The 21387-nt window shown below is 49.7% G+C and overlaps 1 protein-coding gene across 3 annotated transcripts in view; it reads left to right on the forward strand.

Annotated features, from left to right (window-relative positions):
* The window catches only part of ZBTB7A (zinc finger and BTB domain containing 7A), a 615087-nt gene that overhangs the window by 31442 nt on the left and 562258 nt on the right, over window positions 1-21387 (forward strand). For all 3 annotated transcript variants that reach the window (XM_069767900.1, XM_069767897.1, XM_069767903.1), the window contains exon 2: window positions 16095-17221. In XM_069767900.1, coding sequence (XP_069624001.1) covers window positions 16107-17221 — 1115 coding nt within the window. In that variant the 5' untranslated portion in view covers window positions 16095-16106. The remainder of the gene's footprint in view (window positions 1-16094; window positions 17222-21387) is intronic.

The following is a 21387-nucleotide window of genomic DNA, read 5'->3' on the forward strand; positions in this document are numbered from 1 at the left end:
CGGCGTCACACACGCTGATCCAGCGATGACAGCGGGTGATCAGCGACCAAAAAAAGGTCCTGATTATTCCCCACGACCAACGATCTCCCAGCAGGGGCCTGATCGTTGGTCGCTGTCAAACATAACAAGATCGTTAACGGGATCGTTGCTACGTCACAAAAAAACGTGACGTTGCAACGATATCGTTAAGGAAATCATTATGTGTGAAGGTACCTTTAAGCAAGTTGAAAAGTTATTTTGACCAGGAATGCCCGATCTTTTACATGCTACCGTATATACACTTTCATTACCAACTTAATGGTCAGTGAATAGTGTTGAGCGATACCTTCCGATATCAGAAAGTATCGGATTGGATCGGCCGATATTCAAAAAATATCGGATATCGCCGATACCGATACCCGATCCCAATGCAAGTCAATGGGACCAAAATATCGGAATTAAAATAAACCCTTTCTTTCCTTGTAGGTTCATTCTACATGAAGGAAAACAACAAAGAATAATGCAGGATGTATTTGGGGAGGTGGCGGAGACATTAAAGTCATAGAGGTTTAGCGCATTCAAATAGAATAGCCTTTTTTTTTTTTTTTTTTTAAAGACGTTCGTAGTGACAAAGATATTGACTATGTAATTTTTTTTTTTATTTTGTCAGATATTGATGTTTCACTATTCCACGCCCTTCCCCTTATTTTTTTTTTACTTTTCCCACACTTTCATCTTCATCATCATCAGCATCTTTGACATAGACTTTCTTCACCTTATTCATCTTCTTCTTCATCTTCTACCTATTTTTTTTTTATTACATTCTTCATATTCATTTTATTCAACTATTATTATTCTTCCTATTCTACATATTCATTTTCTTCAACTATTATTATTCTTCCTATTCTACTTCTTCATCATATTCTCATTTGTGACAGGCATTCCCGTAGTTGTTATCTATAAAAGTTTGAAGATTACACCTTCCGTTCTGCCAGTCACAAAAGTTACATTTGTCCGCGTTCAGTTTGGCCTGCAGCATCAGGCTTTATCCAGGGGCACCACGAGGAGGAACGGACTCACCCCCATACACTGCTTAGTCTTCTTCTGCATATAATTTAGATAATATCTTTTGCTCTGATATTAAGTGTTATGCTTAATGTTCTTCTGCTCTTTGTTCTGCAGCCTCTTGTTCTTCTGCTTCTCGGTCTTCCATGTCGTCGTCTCCAGGGTCGTCGTCTACGCCGTCGTCGTCTCCGCCGTCGTCGTCTCCGCCGTCGTCGTCGTCATCGGGGTGGTCTTCCGGGTCGTCGACTTTAGGGTCTTCAACTTGGAAATGTAGCAGAAGGTACAAGAAGGCTGAGAAAATGCCAAGAACCAGCTGATGGAACTGGAACTCGGATGGCTACCCGAAGGTTCAAGAGCCTATGGAACTACCGAGGACCAGCTGACGTTACTGGAACCCGGTTACTAAGCAGGAGGTACCTGTGCTAAAAAGCACTACCAAGGACCGCCTGACGTTGGCGGAACTCGGATACCCAGAAGGAGGCACCTAAGCCAAAGGCTCTGCCCGGAATCAGCTGACGTTACTGGAACCAGGATGGGGAGCAGAAGGTACAAGAGCAAAAGACACTGCCGAGAACCAGCTGACGGTACTGGAACCCGGATGGGTAGCCGAAGGTCCAAGAGCCAATGGAACTACCGAGGACCAGCTGACGTTACTGGAACCCGGTTACTAAGCATGAGGTACCCGTGCTAAAAAGCACTACCAAGGACCACCTGACGTTGGTGGAACTTGGATACCCAGAAGGAGGCACCTAAGCCAAAGGCTCTGCCCGGAACCAGCTGACGGTACTGGAACCAGGATGGGGAGCAGAAGGTACAAGAGCAAAAGACACTGCCGAGAACCAGCTGACGGTGCTGGAACCAGGATGTGGACCAGAAGGTCCACAGGAGAGGAGAGAACAGCTAGGCCGCGAGGCAGCCGCAGTTACCGAACCCCAACAGTCCTACAGGGGGAGCTTGGCCTACTGGCACTACAGAACCAGCCTTGACTACCAATTCACGCAGCCCACATAGGAAGCTCCTAAACTGGAGGCACCCTGGAGTTGGCTAACCCGACCGCAACACGACGGGGCAAGCATAGGCGTCTCAGTGAGTTTGACAGTCCCCGGAAACAGCTGACGGTGCTGGAACCAGGCTGGGCACGAGGGAGTACCCGTGACAAAAACACTGCCGAGAACTAGCTGGCAGTGCTGGAACCCGGATGCGTTGCCCCAGTGTGCTAGAGCCAATGGCACGACTGAGGACCAGCTGACGGTGCTGGAACCCGGTTACTAAGCTGTAGGTGCCCGCGCTTAAAAGCACTACCAAGGACCGCCTGACGTTGGCGGAACTCGGATACCCAGGAGGAGGCACCTAAGCCAAAGGCTCGGCCCGGAACCAGCTGACGGTGCTGGAACCAGGTGGTGGACCACAAGGTCCACAGGAGAGGAGAGAACAGCTAGGCCGCGAGGCAGCCGCAGTTACCGAACCCCAACAGTCCTACAGGGGGAGCTTGGCCTACTGGCACTACAGAACCAGCCTTGACTACCAATTCATGCAGCCCACATAGGAAGCTCCAAAACTGGAGGCACCCTGGAGTTGGCTAACTCGACCGCAACACGACGGGGCAAGCATGGGCGTCTCAGTGAGTTTGACAGTCCCCGGAAACAGCTGACGGTGCTGGAACCAGGCTGGGCACGAGGGAGTGTGTTGTGAATTCTGTGGCAGAGCTCCCTCCTGTGTTCACAAGTGGTACTTCGGCTGGTTCTCTCTGTGAGCTTCCGTTGGTGGAGGAAAGTGGTACTGCGGCTTCTGAGTTTCCTTCCTCAGGTGATGTGGTGAAGTCGTTAGGTGCTGCTCTATTTAACTCCACCTAGTGCTTTGATCCTGGCCTCCAGTCAATGTTCTAGTATTGGACCTGTTTCCTCCTGGATCGTTCCTGTGGCCTGCTGCTCTGCATAGCTAAGTTCCTCTTTGCTATTTGTTTGCTGTTTTTTTTTCTGTCCAGCTTGTCAATTTGTTTTTACTGCTTGCTGGAAGCTCTGGGACGCAGAGGGTGTACCTCCGTGCCGTTAGTTCGGTACGGAGGGTCTTTTTGCCCCCTTTGCGTGGTTTTTGTAGGGTTTTGTGTTGACCGCAAAGTTACCTTTCCTATCCTCGCTCTGTTCAGAAAGTTGGGCCTCACTTTGCTAAATCTATTTCATCTCTACGTTTGTCTTTTCATCTTAACTCAGTCATTATATGTGGGGGCTGCCTTTTCCTTTGGGGTATTTCTCTGAGGCAAGGTAGGCTTATTTTCTATCTTCAGGCTAGCTAGTTTCTCAGGCCGTGCCGAGTTGCATAGGGAGCGTTAGGCGCAATCCACGGCTGCCTTTAGTGTGGTTTGGAGAGGATTAGGGATTGCGGTCAACAGAGTTCCCACGTCTCAGAGCTCGTTCTTGTTTTTTGGGTTATTACCAGGTCACTGTATGTGCGCTGACCTCTATGTTCATTGTGGTACTGAATTACCTTTCATAACAGGAGTAGCCGTGACAAAAACACTGCCGAGAACCAGCTGGCGGTGCTGGAACCCGGATGCGTTGCCCCAGTGTGCTAGAGCCAATGGCACGACCGAGGACCAGCTGACGGTGCTGGAACCCGGTTACTAAGCTGTAGGTGCCCACGCTTAAAAGCACTACCAAGGACCGCCTGACGTTGGCGGAACTCGGATACCCAGGAGGAGGCACCTAAGCCAAAGGCTCGGCCCGGAACCAGCTGACGGTGCTGGAACCAGGTGGTGGACCACAAGGTCCACAGGAGAGGAGAGAACAGCTAGGCCGCGAGGCAGCCGCAGTTACCGAACCCCAACAGTCCTACAGGGGGAGCTTGGCCTACTGGCACTACAGAACCAGCCTTGACTACCAATTCACGCAGCCCACATAGGAAGCTCCAAAATTGGAGGCACCCTGGAGTTGGCTAACTCGACCGCAACACGACGGGGCAAGCATAGGTGTCTCAGTGAGTTTGACAGTCCCCGGAAACAGCTGACGGTGCTGGAACCAGGCTGGGCACGAGGGAGTATCCGTGACAAAAACACTACCGAGAACCAGCTGGCGGTGCTGGAACCCGGATGCGTTGCCCCAGTGTGCTAGAGCCAATGGCACGACCGAGGACCAGCTGACGGTGCTGGAACCCGGTTACTAAGCTGTAGGTGCCCGCGCTTAAAAGCACTACCAAGGACCGCCTGACGTTGGCGGAACTCGGATACCCAGGAGGAGGCACCTAAGCCAAAGGCTCGGCCCGGAACCAGCTGACGGTGCTGGAACCAGGTGGTGGACCACAAGGTCCACAGGAGAGGAGAGAACAGCTAGGCCGCGAGGCAGCCGCAGTTACCGAACCCCAACAGTCCTACAGGGGGAGCTTGGCCTACTGGCACTACAGAATCAGCCTTGACTACCAATTCACGCAGCCCACATAGGAAGCTCCTAAACTGGAGGCACCCTGGAGTTGGCTAACTCGACCGCAACACGACGGGGCAACGCATAGGCGTCTCAGTGAGTTTGACAGTCCCCGGAAACAGCTGACGGTGCTGGAACCAGGCTGGACACGAGGGAGTACCCGTGACAAAAACACTGGTGAGAACCAGCTGGCGGTGCTGGAACCCGGATGTGTTGCCTATTAAAGATTGTCTTCCTAGAGCCCCAACTAGCGGTGTTGGAGCAAAGGGTAAGCAGGGGCAGCAGAGTGTAGGCCGAAGCCTGCACTGGAGGCAGCTTTGTGTCTGCGTTGCGTTTGCAGGACACTTTGCCAGGCTACACAGTGGGGGAACAGCTGGCGTTGCTGAACCCCACTGACACAATGGCGGGTGTTTTTCTCTGTGCAGCTAGCACTTCCGGGCAAAAACTTGCGGTGTTAGAGCCCAGGGTCAGCAGGAGGAGAAGAGGAGCAGAGTGTAGGCCGAAGCCTAGTTGAACCAATTTCAAAGGAAACCTTTAACCCCCCCCTCAGGTGTTACAAAGTACAGGAGCCACACCTTGTGCAGCATTAATGCTGCACAAGTCAAAGGTTGCTCTATTAATTTGTCTACTTGCACATGCTGAATGAAAGACGTACACAATTTAGCCCATTCTGCAGTCAAACTGTAGTGGAGGCGTGACTTGTCTTTTTAAGGAGACGCAGCACAGGTGTCCCAAATAACGCCTTGGTGCTTGGCGCAGCTTCCTGAGCGTTGTTATTTGCTCTACAGGAGTCTGCGCTCTTGTGTTATCCCTCGGCAATGCCCTGTTAGCGCTGCCTGTCTTATGACCTCATTTCATGTTGGCCGGTGCGGTTAACGATGGCCATAAATCCCATACCCACAGTGCCTTTTCATAAAGTCACACTGTGGTGCTGGGATTCGTGGCCTTGAGCAGTAAATATTTTCGCCGCTCACACACGTCCTTACACCTGCTTCAGACTGGGCGGCCTCTGCTGATCCCTTCTCGCATGCTGCGGCCATGAGGCTGCACAGTCTGAAGAAGGCGGAAGGAGATGAGTGACGACAGGCGAACATATGCACTGCTCGTGCCCATAAACCACACCCTCGCTGACAAAATAAATAAGAAACCGAGGGGCGTTGTTTCGAGCAGGGCGCAGCCAGCTAACCAATGATGTCAAAAGACGGGAAGCGCTACCAAGGGTGGTGCTGCGTATCATTAGAAAGGAAAGTCACAAGTCAGGGACAGTGGAATGGTCTCAATGAGACACATTTTCTCCGTGTTGAGTTCAACGTGGGCAAGTAGAAAAAGTCAGCCACCTTGTACAAATGCAGCAGTACTGCTGTACAAGGTGGCTGTTATACATAGAAACACCTGGGGGTGGGGGGCAGGCTTCCTTCAATTTCAGTTCATGTGCCTGCGTGGCGTTTGCAGGTCACGTTGCCGGCTACACAGCAGGGGAACAGCTGGCGGTGCTGAACCCCACTAACACATTGGCTGGTGTTTTTCTCTGTGCAGCTAGCACTTCTGGGCAAAAACTAGCGGTGTTTGAGCCCAGGGTCAGCAGGAGGAGGAGAGGAGCAGAGTGTAGGCCGAAGCCTCCACTGGTGGCAGCTTTTGGTCAGTTGTGCCAGCGTGGCTTGTGCTGGACACGATGCCAGCTACACAGCAGGGGAACAGCTGGCGGTGCTGAACCCCACTAACACATTGGCTGGTGTTGTTCTCTGTGCAGCTAGCACTTCTGGGCAAAAACTAGCGGTGTTAGAGCCCAGGGGCAGCGGGAGGAGGAGAGGAGCAGAGTGTAGGCCGAAGCCTACTTGAACCAATTTCAATGGTAACCTTTAACCCCCCCTCAGGTGTTGCAAGGTACAAGAGCCACACCTTGTGCAGCATTAATGCTGCACAAGTAAAAGGTTGCTCTATTAATTTTTCTCCTTGCACACGCTGAATAAAACACGTACACTATTTAGCCCATTATACTGTCAAACAGTAGTGGAGGCGTGACTTGTCTTTTTAAGGAGACGCAGCACAGGTGTCAAAATTTACACCTAGGTGCTGGGCGCAGATTCATGAGCGTTGTTATTTGCAGTACAGTACTCTGCGCTCTTGTGTTATCCCTTGGCAATACCCTGTTAGTGCAGCCCGTCTTATGACCTCATTTCATGTTGGCCGGTGCGGTTAACGATGGCCATAAATCCCAGACCCACAGTGCCTTTTCATAAAGTCACACTGCATGGCTGGGATTCGTGGCCTTGTGCAGTAAATATGTTCGCCGCTCACACATGTCCTTACACCTGCTTCAGACTGGGCGGCCTCAGCTGATTCCTTATCGCCTGCCACGGCCATGAGGCCGCACAGTCTGAAGAAGGCGGAAGGAGATGAGTGAAGACAGGTGAACATATGCACTGCACATGCCCATCAATAACACCCTCGCAGCCAAAATATATGAGACAATGAGGGGGGTTGTGTCGGGCAGGGCGGACGCACAGGCACAGGCAGCCAACCAATGATGTCAGAAGACGGGCAGCGCTACCAAGGGTGGTGCTGCGTACCATTAGAAAGGAAAGTCACACCTCAGGGACAGTGGAATGGTCTCAATGAGACACATTTTGTATGTGTTGAGTTCCACGTTGGCAAGGAGAAAAAGTCAGCCACCTTGTACAAATGCAGCATTACTGCTGTACAAGGTAGCTGTTATACATAGAAACACCTTGGGGTGGGTGGCAGGGTCCCTTTAATTTCAGTTCATGTGCCTGCGTGGCGTTTGCAGGTCACATTGCCGGCTACACAGCAGGGAAACAGCTGGCGGTGCTGAACCCCACTAACACGTTGGCTGATGATTTTCTCTGTGCAGCTAGCACTTCCGGGCAAAAACTAGCGGTGTTTGAGCCCAGGGGCAGCAGGAGGAGAGGAGCAGAGTGTAGGCCGAAGCCTGCACTGGTGGCAGCTTTTGGTTGGTTGTGCCAGCGTGGCTTGTGCTGGACACGTTGCCGACTACACAGCAGGGGAACAGCTGGCGGTGCTGAACCCCACTGACACATCAGCTAGTGTTTTTTCTGTGTAGACAACACTTCCGGGTGGCAACTGACAGTGTTGAAACCCAGGGAATCAAAGAGGAGCAGAGTGTAGGCCGAAGCCTGCAGTGGAGCAAGTTGAAAGGGAACCTTTAACCCCCCCCCCCCAGGCATTGTTGCTGAAAGAGCCATCTTGTACAGCAGTAATACTGCACATGGAAAATGGTGGCTCCTAAAATTATGCTCCTTGCAAACGCTGAAGTACACACTCATATAATGTGTCCCCTCACACCGTCCAACCGTCCCGGAAGTGGGACTTTCCTTTGTAATGTGACACAGCACAGCCGTCATTCCAACCCCCTTGGTGCCGTGCGCCACCTCCTCAACGTTGTTTGGTTCTGTCACGGAGCCCGCGCTGTAATGTTATCCCTTGGCCATGCACAGTTAGCGGTGCCCGTCTTCTGACATCATTTAGGTGTCAGGCTGGCAGTGCCTGTGCGTCCAAGCTGCCCGAGATCCAACCTCGCAGTGTCATCTAATGTAATCCCACTGCGGGCCAGGGATCCATGGGCATGCGCAGTGCATATCATCGCCTCTCACTCACCTCCTTCCTGCTTCTTCAGACTGTGCGGCGTCACGGCCGTGGCATGCTATTAGGGATCAGCTGACGCCGCCTAATCTGAAGAAGCGTGAAGAAGGGGAGTGAGAGGCTAGTATATGCACTGCGCATGGCCATGGATACCAGGTCCACTGTGGGATCACATTAGACGACACTGCGAGGTGGGATTTCGGGCAGCGTGGACGCACAGGCGCAGCCAGGATGACAACAAATGATGTCAGAGGACGGGCAGAGCAAACTGTGCATGGCCAAGGGATAACATAACAGCGCAGGGTCCATGACGGAATCAAACAACGCTAAGGAGGCAGCGCACGGTGCCAAGGGGGTAGCAATGACGGCTGTGCTGCGTCACATTACAAAGGAAAGTCCCACCTCCGGGACGGTTGGACGGTGTGAGGGGACACATTACATGAGTGTGTAGTTCAGCGTTTGCAAGGAGCATAATTTCAAGAGCGACCTTTTCCTTGTGCAGTATTAGTGCTGCACAAGGTGGCTCTTTCAGTAACAAACGCCTAGGGGGGGGGGGGGACGGGTCCCCTTACATTTTAGTTGTGCCAGCGTGGCGGTCGCATGACACGTTGCCGGATACACAGCTGGGGATCAGCTGACGTTACTGAACCGCAATAACAGAGGAGCGACTGTTGACTGTGCAGACATCACTTCCAGGCACCAACTGGCGGTGTTAGAGCCCAAGGACAGCAGGAGGAGCAGATTGGAGGTATTGCCGCACAAACAGCTGGGGATCAGCTGACGTTACTGAACCCCAATAACAGAGGAGCGACTGTTGACTGTGCAGACAGCACTTCCAGGCACCAACTGGCGGTGTTAGAGCCCAGGGACAGCAGGAGGAGCAGATTGGAGGTATTGCCGCACACACAGCTGGGGATCAGCTGACGTTACTGAACCCCAATAACAGAGGAGCGACTATTGACTGTGCAGACAGCACTTCCAGGCACCAACTGGCGGTGTTAGAGCCCAGGGACAGCAGGAGGAGCAGATTGGAGGTATTGCCGCACACACAGCTGGGGATCAGCTGACGTTACTGAACCCCAATAACAGAGGAGCGACTGTTGACTGTGCAGACAGCACTTCCAGGCACCAACTGGCGGTGTTAGAGCCCAGTGACAGCAGGAGGAGCAGATTGGAGGTATTGCCGCACACACAGCTGGGGATCAGCTGACGTTACTGAACCCCAATAACAGAGGAGCGACTGTTGACTGTGCAGACAGCACTTCCAGGCACCAACTGGCGGTGTTAGAGCCCAGGGACAGAAGGAGGAGCAGATTGGAGGTATTGCTGCACACACAGCTGGGGATCAGCTGACGTTACTGAACCCCAATAACAGAGGAGCGACTGTTGACTGTGCAGACAGCACTTCCAGGCACCAACTGGCGGTGTTAGAGCCCAGGGACAGCAGGAGGAGCAGAGGAACAGAGTGTAGGCCGAAGCCTGATTGGAGCAAGTTGAAAGGGAACCTTTAACCCCCCCCCCCCAAGACGTTTGTAGCTGAAAGAGCCATCTTGTGCAGCACTAAGGATGCAAAAGGAAAAGGTTGCTCTTTTAATTATGCTCCTTGCAAACACAGAAGTAAACACTAAAAATGTGTCCCCTTATACCGTAAAACCGTCCCGGAGGTGGGAATTTCCTTCGTAATGGGACGCAGCACAGCTGTCATTCCTATCCCCTTGGTGCCGTGCGCTGCCTCCTCAGCGTTGTTTTAAGCTGTCACGGAGCCTGCGCTGTTCTGTTATCCCTTGGCCATGCCCAATTTGCGCTGCCTGTCTTCTGACATAATTTGGTGTCAGGCTGTCAGTGCCTGTGCGTCCACGCTGCTCCAGATCTCACCTCGCAGTGTCGTCTATTGTAATCCCACTGCGGGCCTTGGATCCATGGACATGCACAGTGCATATCCTCGACTCTCACTCCCCTCCTTCCCTCTTCTTCAGACTGTGCGGCGTCACGGCCGTGGCATGCTATTAGGGATCAGCTGACGGCGCACAGTCTAAAGAAGGTGGAGGGAGATGGGCGAGAGCCCGAGGTGAAGATATGCACTGCGCATGCCCATGGATCCCAGGCTCGCAGTGTGATTCAATCAGAAGACACTGCGAGGCGGGTTCTCGGGCAGCGCGGGCGCACAGGTGCAGCCATCCTGACACCAAATTATGTCAGAAGACAGGCAGCGCAAACTGGCCATGGCCAAGGGATAACAGAACAGCGTAGGCTCCGTGACAGCTTAAAACAACGCTGAGGAGGCAGCGCATGGCACCAAGGGGGTAGGAATGACGGCTGTGCTGCATCACATTATGAAGGAAAGTCCCAGCTCCGGGACGGTATAACGGTATCAGTGAACACATTTTATAAGTGTTAAGTTCTGCGTGTGCAAGGAGCTAAAATAAAAGAGCTACCTTTTCCTTGTGCAACATTACTGCTGCACAAGATGGCTCTTTCAGTAACAAACGCCGAGGGGGGGGGGACAGGTTCCCTTACATTTAGGTTGTTGTGCCAGCGTGGCGGTCGCAGGACACATTGCCGGCTACACAGCTGGGGATCAGCTGACGTTACTGAAACCCAATAACACTGGGTCATATGTTTAGACTGTGCAGCCTGCACTTCTGAGCCGCAACTGGCGGTGTTGGAGCCCAGGAATAGCAGTTCAGGTGGTAGAAAGATGAACACATCAGGAGACCTGGATGACACCCAATTACTTAATCAGGCAGAGGAGTGGCAAATTCCTGCGAGATCCAGGCCTGGTTCATTTTCAGGAAAGTAAGCCGGTTAACGTTATCGGAGGATAGTCGCATGCGACGGTCTGTTAGTACACCACCTGCGGCACTAAAGACACGTTCCGATAAGACACTAGCCGCAGGGCAAGCCAGCACCTCCAATGCATACTGGCTTAGCTCTGGCCATGTATCCAGCTTAGAGACCCAAAACTTGAACGGGGAAGAACCGTCTGAGAGTACACTAAGAGGGCAAGCCATGTAGTCTGTCACCATCTGACGGAACCGTTGCCTCCTGCTGACTGGAGCCGCCGGTGATGGTGTAGACATTTGGGGCGGGCACACAAAAGTTTTCCACAGTTGTGCCATACTTGGCTTGCCTTGGGCAGAGGCACTGCTTCTGCTCCCTCTTTGTGCAGAGCCTCCTCCTCCACTGCCTCGACGCACTGAGCTGCTTTGTAAAGCACTAGCAGCACTCCTCTCAGTTGGACTGGAGAAGATGATGGAATTCACCAGTGTGTCGTGGTACTCCCGCATTTTACGCTCCCGTGTCAACGCCGGGATGAGGTTTTGGACATTGTCACGGTAGCGAGGATCGAGGAGGGCGTACACCCAATAATCAGGCACGTTGAGAATGTGGTCGATGCGGCGGTCGTCTCTCAGGCACTGCAACATGAACTCAACCATGTGCTGCAGACTGCCAACTGGCCCAGAAACGCTGTCCCCTGCTTGAGACATGATCTCTGCCCGCTCTTCATCACCCCACCCTCGCTGTAAACACTGACCACTGGACAATGGTGGAACTCCCTCCTCTGGACGTAGCTCTTCCTCGTCCATTGACTCCTCCTCATCCTCCTCACAAAGGGTCCCCTGCCGACCCCTTTGTGAGGAACCACGTGGCGTTGACTGTCCAGAACCTGATGGAAAAGGTGACTCCTCATCCTCCACCTCTTCCACATCATCCCTTATCCCTTGCAGGGTTTCTTGAAGCAAGCAGATAAGGGGGACAGTCATGCTGACTAGTGCATCATCTGCGTGGAATAATCAAAAGGACGCAAAACCTGGCAGACGTCCTTCATAGTAGCCCACTCTGTGGTTGTGAAGTCTGAGCGGCGCTGACTGCGACTTTTTTGCGCCTGATGCAGCTGGTACTCCATTACTGCTTGCTGCTGCTCACACAACCGCTCCAACATATGTAACGTGGAATTCCACCTGGTAGGTAGGTCACATATGATGCGATGTTCAGGAAGGCGAAACCGACGCTGCAGAGCAGCAATGCGGGATCTTGCCAAGCTGGAACGCCGCAAGTGAGCACACTCTAGGCGGGCCTTGTGCAGAAGTGCATCAAGATCCGGATAGTCCCTCAGAAAACTCTGCACAACCAAATTGAGCACATGTGCCAGACATGGGATGTGAGTGAGGTTGCCAAGGCCTAAAGCTGCCACTAGATTTCGGCCATTGTCACACACTACCATGCCTGGCTGGAGATTCGCTGGCACAAACCACACATCGCTCTCCTGCTTTTGGGCATTCCAGAGCTCCTGCACTGTGTGGCTTCGATTCCCCAAAGAAACTAGTTTCAAGACGGCCTGCTGACGTTTGGCCACGGCTGTGCTCATGTCGGTCATAGGTAAACGTTCACGGGTCCATGTGGAGGTGGACTGTGACGGATCCTGCAGCGATGAATCTGAGGAACTGGTGTAAGAGGAGGAGTCAATGCGTACAGACTGGATTCCTGCTATCCTTGGAGTGGGCAGGACACGTCCTGCGCCACTCGCACGGTCTGTACCCGGCTCAACAACATTAACCCAATGGGCAGTGACGGAAAGGTATCGCCCCTGTCCATGTTGACTGGTCCACGCATCGGTGGTGAGGTGGACCTTGCTACTGACGGCGTTCAGTAGCGCGTGTTTTATTTGTCCCTCCACATGCTTGTGCAGGGCAGGGACAGCTTGCCTGCTGAAGTAAAAGCGGCTGGGCACCTTGTACTGTGGGACTGCCAATGCCATTAAGTCACAGAAGCTGTCAGTCTCCACCAGCCTGAATGAGAGCATTTCCAGCGACAGAAGTTTGGCAATGCCTGCATTCAGAGCCTGTGCTCGGGGGTGGTTTGCCGAGAATGCCCGCCTTTTCTCCCATGCCTGTACTACCGATGGCTGTAGACTAGGCTGGGAGTGTGAGTATGACTGGGAATGTGGTGCTGAGGGTGGAATTACACTAGGTCTCTGGACAACAGTGCCAGAGGTTCTTCCATGGCAATCCAAGGAGGAAGCCGAACCAGCTGTGCGTGAGCTGGAGGAAGAAGCAACACGAGCTGAAGAGGTGGTAGCTGCCGCTGTTGGTTGGCCTAGCTCTTCAGTGTGTTTTTGGAACTCCACCGCGTGCCTGGTCCGCACATGTTTCCACATATTTGTGGTATTGAGGTTGCTGACACTTTTACCTCTTTTTACTTTCTGATGACACAGCTTGCATTTGACAAAACAAATGTCATCTGCAACTGTGTCAAAAAAGGACCAGGCACTGCAAGTCTTGGGAGCGCCCTTTTTGGCTTTTGAAAGAGACAGGCTCCTAACTGGTGCCAAAGTGGAGGCTACAGGCTCCGCAGTCTTCCCCCTCCCTCTCCCTCTTTGGCCCGTTAGGGGAATCTCTTCCTCTGAGCTGCTCCCACCACCTTCCTGTTCCTCACGCCACGATGGGTCAAGGACCTCATCATCTCCACTACCCTCTGCCACCAACTGCTCCTCCTGGGTAGTCTCGGCAGCACAGTACGCACCAGAAAGCGGCACCTGAGTTTCATCATCAGATGCGTACTGCGCTGTGGTCACCGCAGGCACTGACCCACCCGCCTCTTCAGAGTCAGAGAGACAAAGCTGTTGGGCATCACTGCACACTGCCTCTTCTTCCATTTCTCCAATGCTGCTTGGCTGGCCCCCTGTTTCCAAGCCAAGAGATTCAGAGAACAAAAGTAGAGACTGCTCCTGTCCTGGGCTCTCTGACTGCCTGGCCAATTTGGCAGGTGGTGAAGAGACAATGGCTGCTCTCCAGTGGTCTGTGCCTGAGAGGATGTGGCACTAATTGAAGTCGATGCGTTAGCTGCCATCCATCCGACAACGGCTTCAATTTGATCTTCACGCAGCAGCGGTGCACGGCGCTCTCCGACAAAGCTGCGCATGAAGGACTGTTCCCTGCTGAAACTGGGTGATGATGAGTCACCGGTGCCAGCAGCAGGCACAGAATCACCACGTCCTCTCCCTGCTCCTCTCCCTGCTCCACGCCCACGCCCACGACCCTTACTCCCTGCCCTCTTCATCTTGGTTGACAGATAAAGATAAGCAGAAAAGTACTAAGGCCTTAGTGTGCTTATTCCTGAAAATGCTCCTCCTAACAGGTGTAAGAAATACTAATGTTGTAAAGTGTGGACTAGACTTTATTATTGATAAAATGTGGCCTACACAAGTGTTAAGTGGTGTTTGGTGAACTTTACTTTTTTTTTTGTGCAGATCGGGCTACAGAGCGAGTTTAAATCACACGGAGACCGTGCAGACAGCCGTAAACGGCGCTGCAAGGCCCAAAAACCCTCCTCTAGGTTATCCTATCTAGTGTTTTTCCACTATTTGGCTGGAGACGGGTGGAAAGACACTAATAGGAAATTGTTTACAAAATTTTCAACAGGCTGCACTAGTTGAAAAAAAATTAAAAGTTATTTAACGGTATGAGGCAGTGACAAACCCTGAGCTGAATACAACCGGCTGTGGCTGCACACAGACTACAGGGCGAGCTGCGCTCACACTGAGACCGTGCAGACAGCCGTAAACGGCGCTGCAAAGCCCAAAAACCCCCCTCTAGGTTATCCTATCTAGTGTTTTTCCACTATTTGGCTGGAGACGGGTGGAAAGACACTAATAGGAAATTTTAGAAAAAATGTGCAGCAGGCTGCACTATGAGCAAAAAAGGACAATGGATAGAACTGTGTGAGGCAGTGTGAACCCCCCCTGAGCTGAATACAACCTGGTATATGGCTGCACACAGACTACAGAGTGAGCTGCACACACTCACACACACTGAGACCTTGCAGAACGCTGTTAAAACAGCGCTGCAAGGCAAGAGCAAGGCGAACTGAACAGTGAACACAGCGTTTGCTAAATTAGCCTTGGAAAAGCAAAATAAAGCAATTAGCTATCTCAACTGGCCCTCAGTTAGAACACAGCGTCCTGTCCCTAACTGAAATCACAGCAGAGTGAGTGCAAAATGGCGACAGCGTTTTTTATAGTGCAGAGTGACATCATTTCAGCAGCCAATCACAGCCTTGCCAGTACTTACATGCCCACCATGCTAAACAGGATGTGCCCACACTTCCATTCATTCCTCATTGGCTGCTGCGTTCAGTTTGAATTCTGGGAACTTCCGATTCCGGTATCCGATACGCGGGAAGTATCGGAATTCGGTATCGGAATTCCGATACCGCAAGTATCGGCCGATACCCGATACTTGCGGTATCGGAATGCTCAACACTATCAGTGAATGCTTTAATATAAAGTAACAGACATTACTTATCAGTTTAATCCCCTGCTTCAGCACAACAATCTGTTGCTCTTTCAGGGTATGTGCACACGTGAGGATTTCTTGCAGAAATTTTCCTGACAAAAACCGGACATTTCTGCCAGAAATCCGAATGCGTATTTCTCATGCGTTTTTGGTGCGTTTTTTATGCGTTTTTTCCCCAAATGCATAGAATAGCGGGAAAAACGCAGAAAATCCGCAAAACTAATGAACATGCTGTTTTTTTTTTTTACTGCGATGCGTTTTTTTCACGGAAAAAAACGCATCATGTGCACAAAACATGCAGAATGCATTTTAAATGATAGGATGCATAATGTATGCGTTTTGAATTAGTTTTTATAGCGTTTTTACCGCGCAAAAACGCGAAAAAACCTGAACGTGTGCACATAGCCTCACTGTTTTCTTATCTGCAGCTGATTTCCTAGTGTGCCATTTACTCACATGGCCATAGCGATTAATCACCGATTGGCTACAGCAATCATACTGGTATGACCTGGTCAGCTGCAGGAAAGGAATCAGAGACCTGCGGGGACCAGTAGAGCAGGAGGAGTTTAAACTGGTGAAGTGCTTGTTTTTTTTTTTTTGTTTGTTTTTCTTCTCTTATTCTCTTTAAACTCTCTTTTACCTATTAGTTCAAGATATATATATATATATATTTTTTTCATATTTTTAACAAAGTACATTTTCCCTTGTCATTTAATTACAGGGTTGAAACAGTATGGCATCTTCTGCTGTTGATGGCCCAATTGGAATTCCCTTCCCAGACCATGGTAGTGATGTTCTGTGTGCTCTCAATGGCCAGCGTCAACGAGGGGAATTATGTGATGTGCTTCTTCTTTGCCAAGGCAGAGATTTCCCTGCACATCGTTCAGTCCTTGCAGCCTGCAGCCTCTATTTTCATCAGCTATTTACCTCAGGTCCAGCGGCTGAAAGACTAACCGTTTATCAGCTGGACTTTGTAACTGCTGAATCCCTCTCTGCTCTTCTTGACTTTGCTTATACTGCTACCTTAACTTTGAGCGCAGGGAATGTGAGTGAGATTCTGGATGCCTCACGATTGCTGGACATTAGCACAGTTCAGAATGTGTGTGCTGACCTCTTAAATGGCCCTTTTTTAGAACAGAAAGAATCTGCACATTCAGGTGACCCACAAAACTTGGCACGAGCACAAGAATATTTGGAGTATTTTCAAAGTAAGGGGCAGGATGGAAGTCCTTGGAGCAGCACTTGTCCATTTGGACAAGAAACAGAGCCATCCTCTACATTGGAGGAGGGATATTGCCAATCACCACAAAAGAATGGATCAGAAGGGCAGCTTTTGGATGAATGGCATGAAAAGGATCAGGACCAAATATATGTCCCTTCCCAGAATGGACATTACAGGCTAATGCTTGAGGATAATAATCGTGATGAGGGACCTGAACCTCCAGATTCAGAAGGCGTACCACATTTTAGTTGTCTGGTTGGGGGGCCATGTTTAAATGAAATGGACAGCCTAACAGCAGGTGCTCTGTTGCAGGACATGATGAGTACATCTCAGAGGGAGGGTGTAGGTCCAGATGATGAAAGTGAGGAGGGAATTATGGACTATTACTTGAAATACTTCCGTAGTGGTCCTCATGACAAAGAGGAGGAAGAGGATGGTGAAGAAGAGACCGGTGGCTATCCAAGTTGGAGTCAAAAAGTGGAGAAGAAAATGAGGTCTAAAGCCTTTCAAAAATGTCCAATTTGTGAGAAAGTGATTCAGGGAGCGGGAAAGCTGCCTCGGCACATTCGCACTCACACTGGAGAGAAACCATATGAGTGCATTATCTGCAAGGTCCGATTCACCAGGTAATAATGGCATGCACTTAACATGAAGCAATAAGATTTTTTTTTTTTTTGATTCCTTGGTAACGTACTCTTTCTGTTACATTAGGATTCTTCATGTAAAGTTATCGGATGCAAATTTTTTTATTTTTTTTTAATATCTTTATCTGGTTTTATAAAAGAAAGCGATTGTAAAATATGGCAGACAATACATAGTGGTCAGATGTTGGTCCTGCTGGTGTTAGGAATGAAGCAAGATTTACAGATTCCACAGCAATCTATGAAAACGCATTTTGTTTCAAGGACAGCAAAAAATTAATGTGATCCCAGATGTAGGATGAGTCTTATTGAATAAAATATAGCTTTTATTGAGCTATTTAAAGGGAACCTGTCACCCCCCCCCCTTTCAGGCGTTTGTAACTAAAAGAGCCATCTTGTGCAGCACTAATGCTGCATTCTGACAAGGTGGCTCTTTTAGTTATGCTCCGGGCACACACTGAAATAAACGCTTTTAAATGTGCCCCTCATACCGTGAAATCATCCCGAGGGCGGGTCTTTCCCCCTTAATCAGACGCAGCACAGCCGTCACTCCGGGCCTGTGCGCGCCGGGCGCCGCCGCCTCTTGCTTCATTAGCGTCCCCAGCGCCTGCCCGGAGTGACGGCTCTGCTGCGTCTGATTCCTATTAGTGGTAACTGTTTATAATTATGCAACCATTGATATGAGTATTGGCGTTTTGCCATTTATAGACTTGATGTGTGTAGTAACTGCCTTAGACATTATACGCTGATGTATATAGACTTCTCTAGAGCCACTGCAAGAGATATCTTTCCTTAATCTAAAGGTTTTTTTTTTTTGTTATATTGTCTTTGTCCTACAGACATTTATAACCCTCCCCCCTTTTTTTAATCCACTTCGGGTGACACTTTTGGTATCTTTTAAATATTTATTAACCTTCATGACCCAGCCTATTTTGACCTTAATGACCTGGCCATTTTTTGCAATTCTGACCAGTGTCCCTTTATGAGGTAATAACTCGGGAACGCTTCAACGAATCCTAGCGGTTCTGAGATTGTTTTTTCGTGACATATTGGGCTTCATGTTAGTGGTAAATTTAGGTCGATAATTTTTGCGTTTATTTGTGGAAAAAAATGGAAATTTGGCTAAAATTTTGAAAATTTTCGCAATTTTCAAATTTTTTATTTTTATTCTGTTAAACGAGAGTTATGTGACACAAAATAGTTAATAAATAACATTACCCACATGTCTACTTTACATCAGCACAATTTTGGAAACAAATTTTTTTTTTGCTAGGAAGTTATAAGGGTTAAAATTTGACCAGCGATTTCTCATTTTTACAACGAAATTTTCAAAACCATTTTTTTAGGGACCACCTCACATTTGAAGTCAGTTTGAGGGGTCTATATGGCTGAAAATACCCAAAAGTGACACCATTCTAAAAACTGCACCCCTCAAGGTACTCAAAACCACATTCAAGAAGTTTATTAACCCTTCAGGTGCTTCACAGCAGCAGAAGCAACATGGAAGGATAAAATGAACATTTAACTTTTTAGTCACAAAAATGATCTTTTAGCAACAATTTTTTTATTTTCCCAAGGGTAAAAAGAAACTGGACACCAAAAGTTATTGTACGATTTGTCCTGAGTATGCTGATACCCCATATGTGGGGGGGAACCACTGTTTGGGCGCACGACATGGCTCGGAAGGGAGGGAGCGCTATTTGACTTTTTGAGTGAAAAATTGGCTCCAATGTTTAGCGGACACCATGTCGCGTTTGGAGAGCCCCTGTGTGCCTAAACATTAGCGCTCCCCCACAAGTGACCCCATTTTGGAAACTAGATCCCCCAAGGAGCTTATCTAGATGCATAGTGAGCACTTTGAACCCCCAGGTGCTTCACAAATTGATCCGTAAAAATGAATCTTTTAGCCTCAATTTGTTCATTTCCACATGGGCAACAGGATAAAATGGATCCTAAAATTTATTGGGCAATTTCCCCTGAGTACACTGATACCTCACATGTGGGGGTAAACCACTGTTTGGGCACACGGCAGGGCTCGGAAGGGAAGGAGCGCCATTTGACTTTTTGAATAAAAAATTAGCTCCAATCATTAGCGGACACCATGTCGAGTTTGGAGAGCACCTGTGTGCCTAAACATTGGAGCTCCCCCATATGTGACCCCATTTTGGAAACTAGACCCCCCAAGGAACTTATCTAGTTATGTTGTGAGCACTTTGAACCCCCAAGTGCTTCACAGAAGTTTACAACGCAGAGCCGTGAAAATTAAAAATCATTTTTCTTTCCTCAAAAATGATGTTTTAGCAAGCAACTTTTTATTTTCACAAGGGTAATAGGAGAAATTGGACCCCAATTATTGTTGCCCAGTTTGTCCTGAGTACACTGATACCCCATATGTGGGGGTAAACCACTGTTTGGGCGCACGTCGGGGCTTGGAAGGGAAGTAGTGACTTTTGAAATGCAGACTTTGATGGAATAGTCTGCGGGCGTCACGTTGCGTTTGCAGAGCCCCTGATGTGCCTAAACAGTAGAAACAAGTGACCCCATTTTGGAAACTAGACCCCCAAGGAACTTATCTAGATATGTGATGAGCACTTTGAACCCTCAAGTGCTTCACAGAAGTTTACAACGCAGAGCCGTGAAAATAAAAAATCATTTTTCTTTCCTCCAAAACTTATGTTTTAGCAAGCAATTTTTTTATTTTCACAAGGGTAACAGGAGAAATTCGACCACAAGAATTGTTGCCCAGTTTGTCCTGAGTATGCTGGTACCCCATATGTGGGGGTAAACCACTGTTTGGGCGCACGTCGGGGATCAAAAGGGAGGGAGCACCATTTGACTTTTTGAATGCAAGATTGACTGGAATCAGTGGTGGCGCCATGTTGCGTTTGGAGACCCCTGATGTGCCTAAACAGTGGAAACCCCTCAATTCTAACTCCAACACTAACCCCGACACACCCCTAACCTTAATCCCAACTCTAGCCATAACCCTAACCACAACCCTAACCCCAACACACCCCTAACCATAACCCTAACCACAGCCTAATCTTAACCCTATTTCCATCCCTAGCCCTAATTCCAACCCTAACTCTAATTCCAACCCTAAGGCTATGTGCCCACGTTGCGGATTTGTGTAAGATATTTCCGCACCATTTTTGAAAAATCCGCATGTAAATGGCACTGCGTTTTACCTGCGGATTTACCATGGATTTCCATTGTTTTTTGTGCGGATTTCACCTGCGGATTCCTATTGAGGAACAGGTGTAAAACGCTGTGGAATCCGCACAAAGAATTGACATGCTGCGGATAATACAACACAGCGTTTCCGCGCTGTATTTTCCGCACCATGGGCACAGCGGATTTGGTTTTCCATTGGTTTACATGGAACTGTAAACCAGATGGAGAACTGCTATGAATCCGCAGCAGCCAATCCGCTGCGGATCCCCGCCAAATCCGCACCGTGTGCACATAGCCTAATTCTAACCCTAACCCTAGTTCTAACCCTAATTCTAGCCGTAACCCTAACCCTAGTGGGGCAAAAAAAAATTTTTTTTTTCTTTTATTATTGTCCCTACCTATTGGGGTGATAAAGGGGGGGTTTATTTATTATTTTTTTTTATTTTGATCGCTGTGATAGGTTCTATCACAGTGATAAAAATGTACCTGTAACGAATCTGCCGGCCGGCAGATTCGGCAGGCGCACTACGCATGCGCCCGCCATTTTGGAAGATGGCCGCGCCCATGGAACAGACGGACGGACACCGGGAGGGACACAAAAGGTCGGTAAGTATGAGGGGAGGGGATCGGACAGCGGGTGGGGGTGGGGGATGGAGATCGGACTGCGGGGGGAGCCGACAGGAGGATGGAGGGAAGCGGAGGACAGCAATGTCAGGATGGAGGGAAGCAGATCCGTGGCGGGGGTCAGATCATGATCTCCAGCCATGGCTGATGCTATTGCAGCATCGGCCATGGCTGATGCTATTGCAGCATCGGCCATGGCTGGATTCAAATATTTCACCAATTTTCATTGGTGAAATATTACTATTGCTCTAAATGAAAGTGAAACGTCACTTTCAACAGCCAATCAGAGCGATCGTAGCCACGGGGGGGCGAAGCCACCCCCCTGGGCTCAAGTACAACTCCCCCTGTCCCTG

This window comes from Ranitomeya imitator, chromosome 1 (assembly GCF_032444005.1).
Source record: "Ranitomeya imitator isolate aRanImi1 chromosome 1, aRanImi1.pri, whole genome shotgun sequence".
Lineage (NCBI taxonomy): Eukaryota > Metazoa > Chordata > Amphibia > Anura > Dendrobatidae > Ranitomeya > Ranitomeya imitator.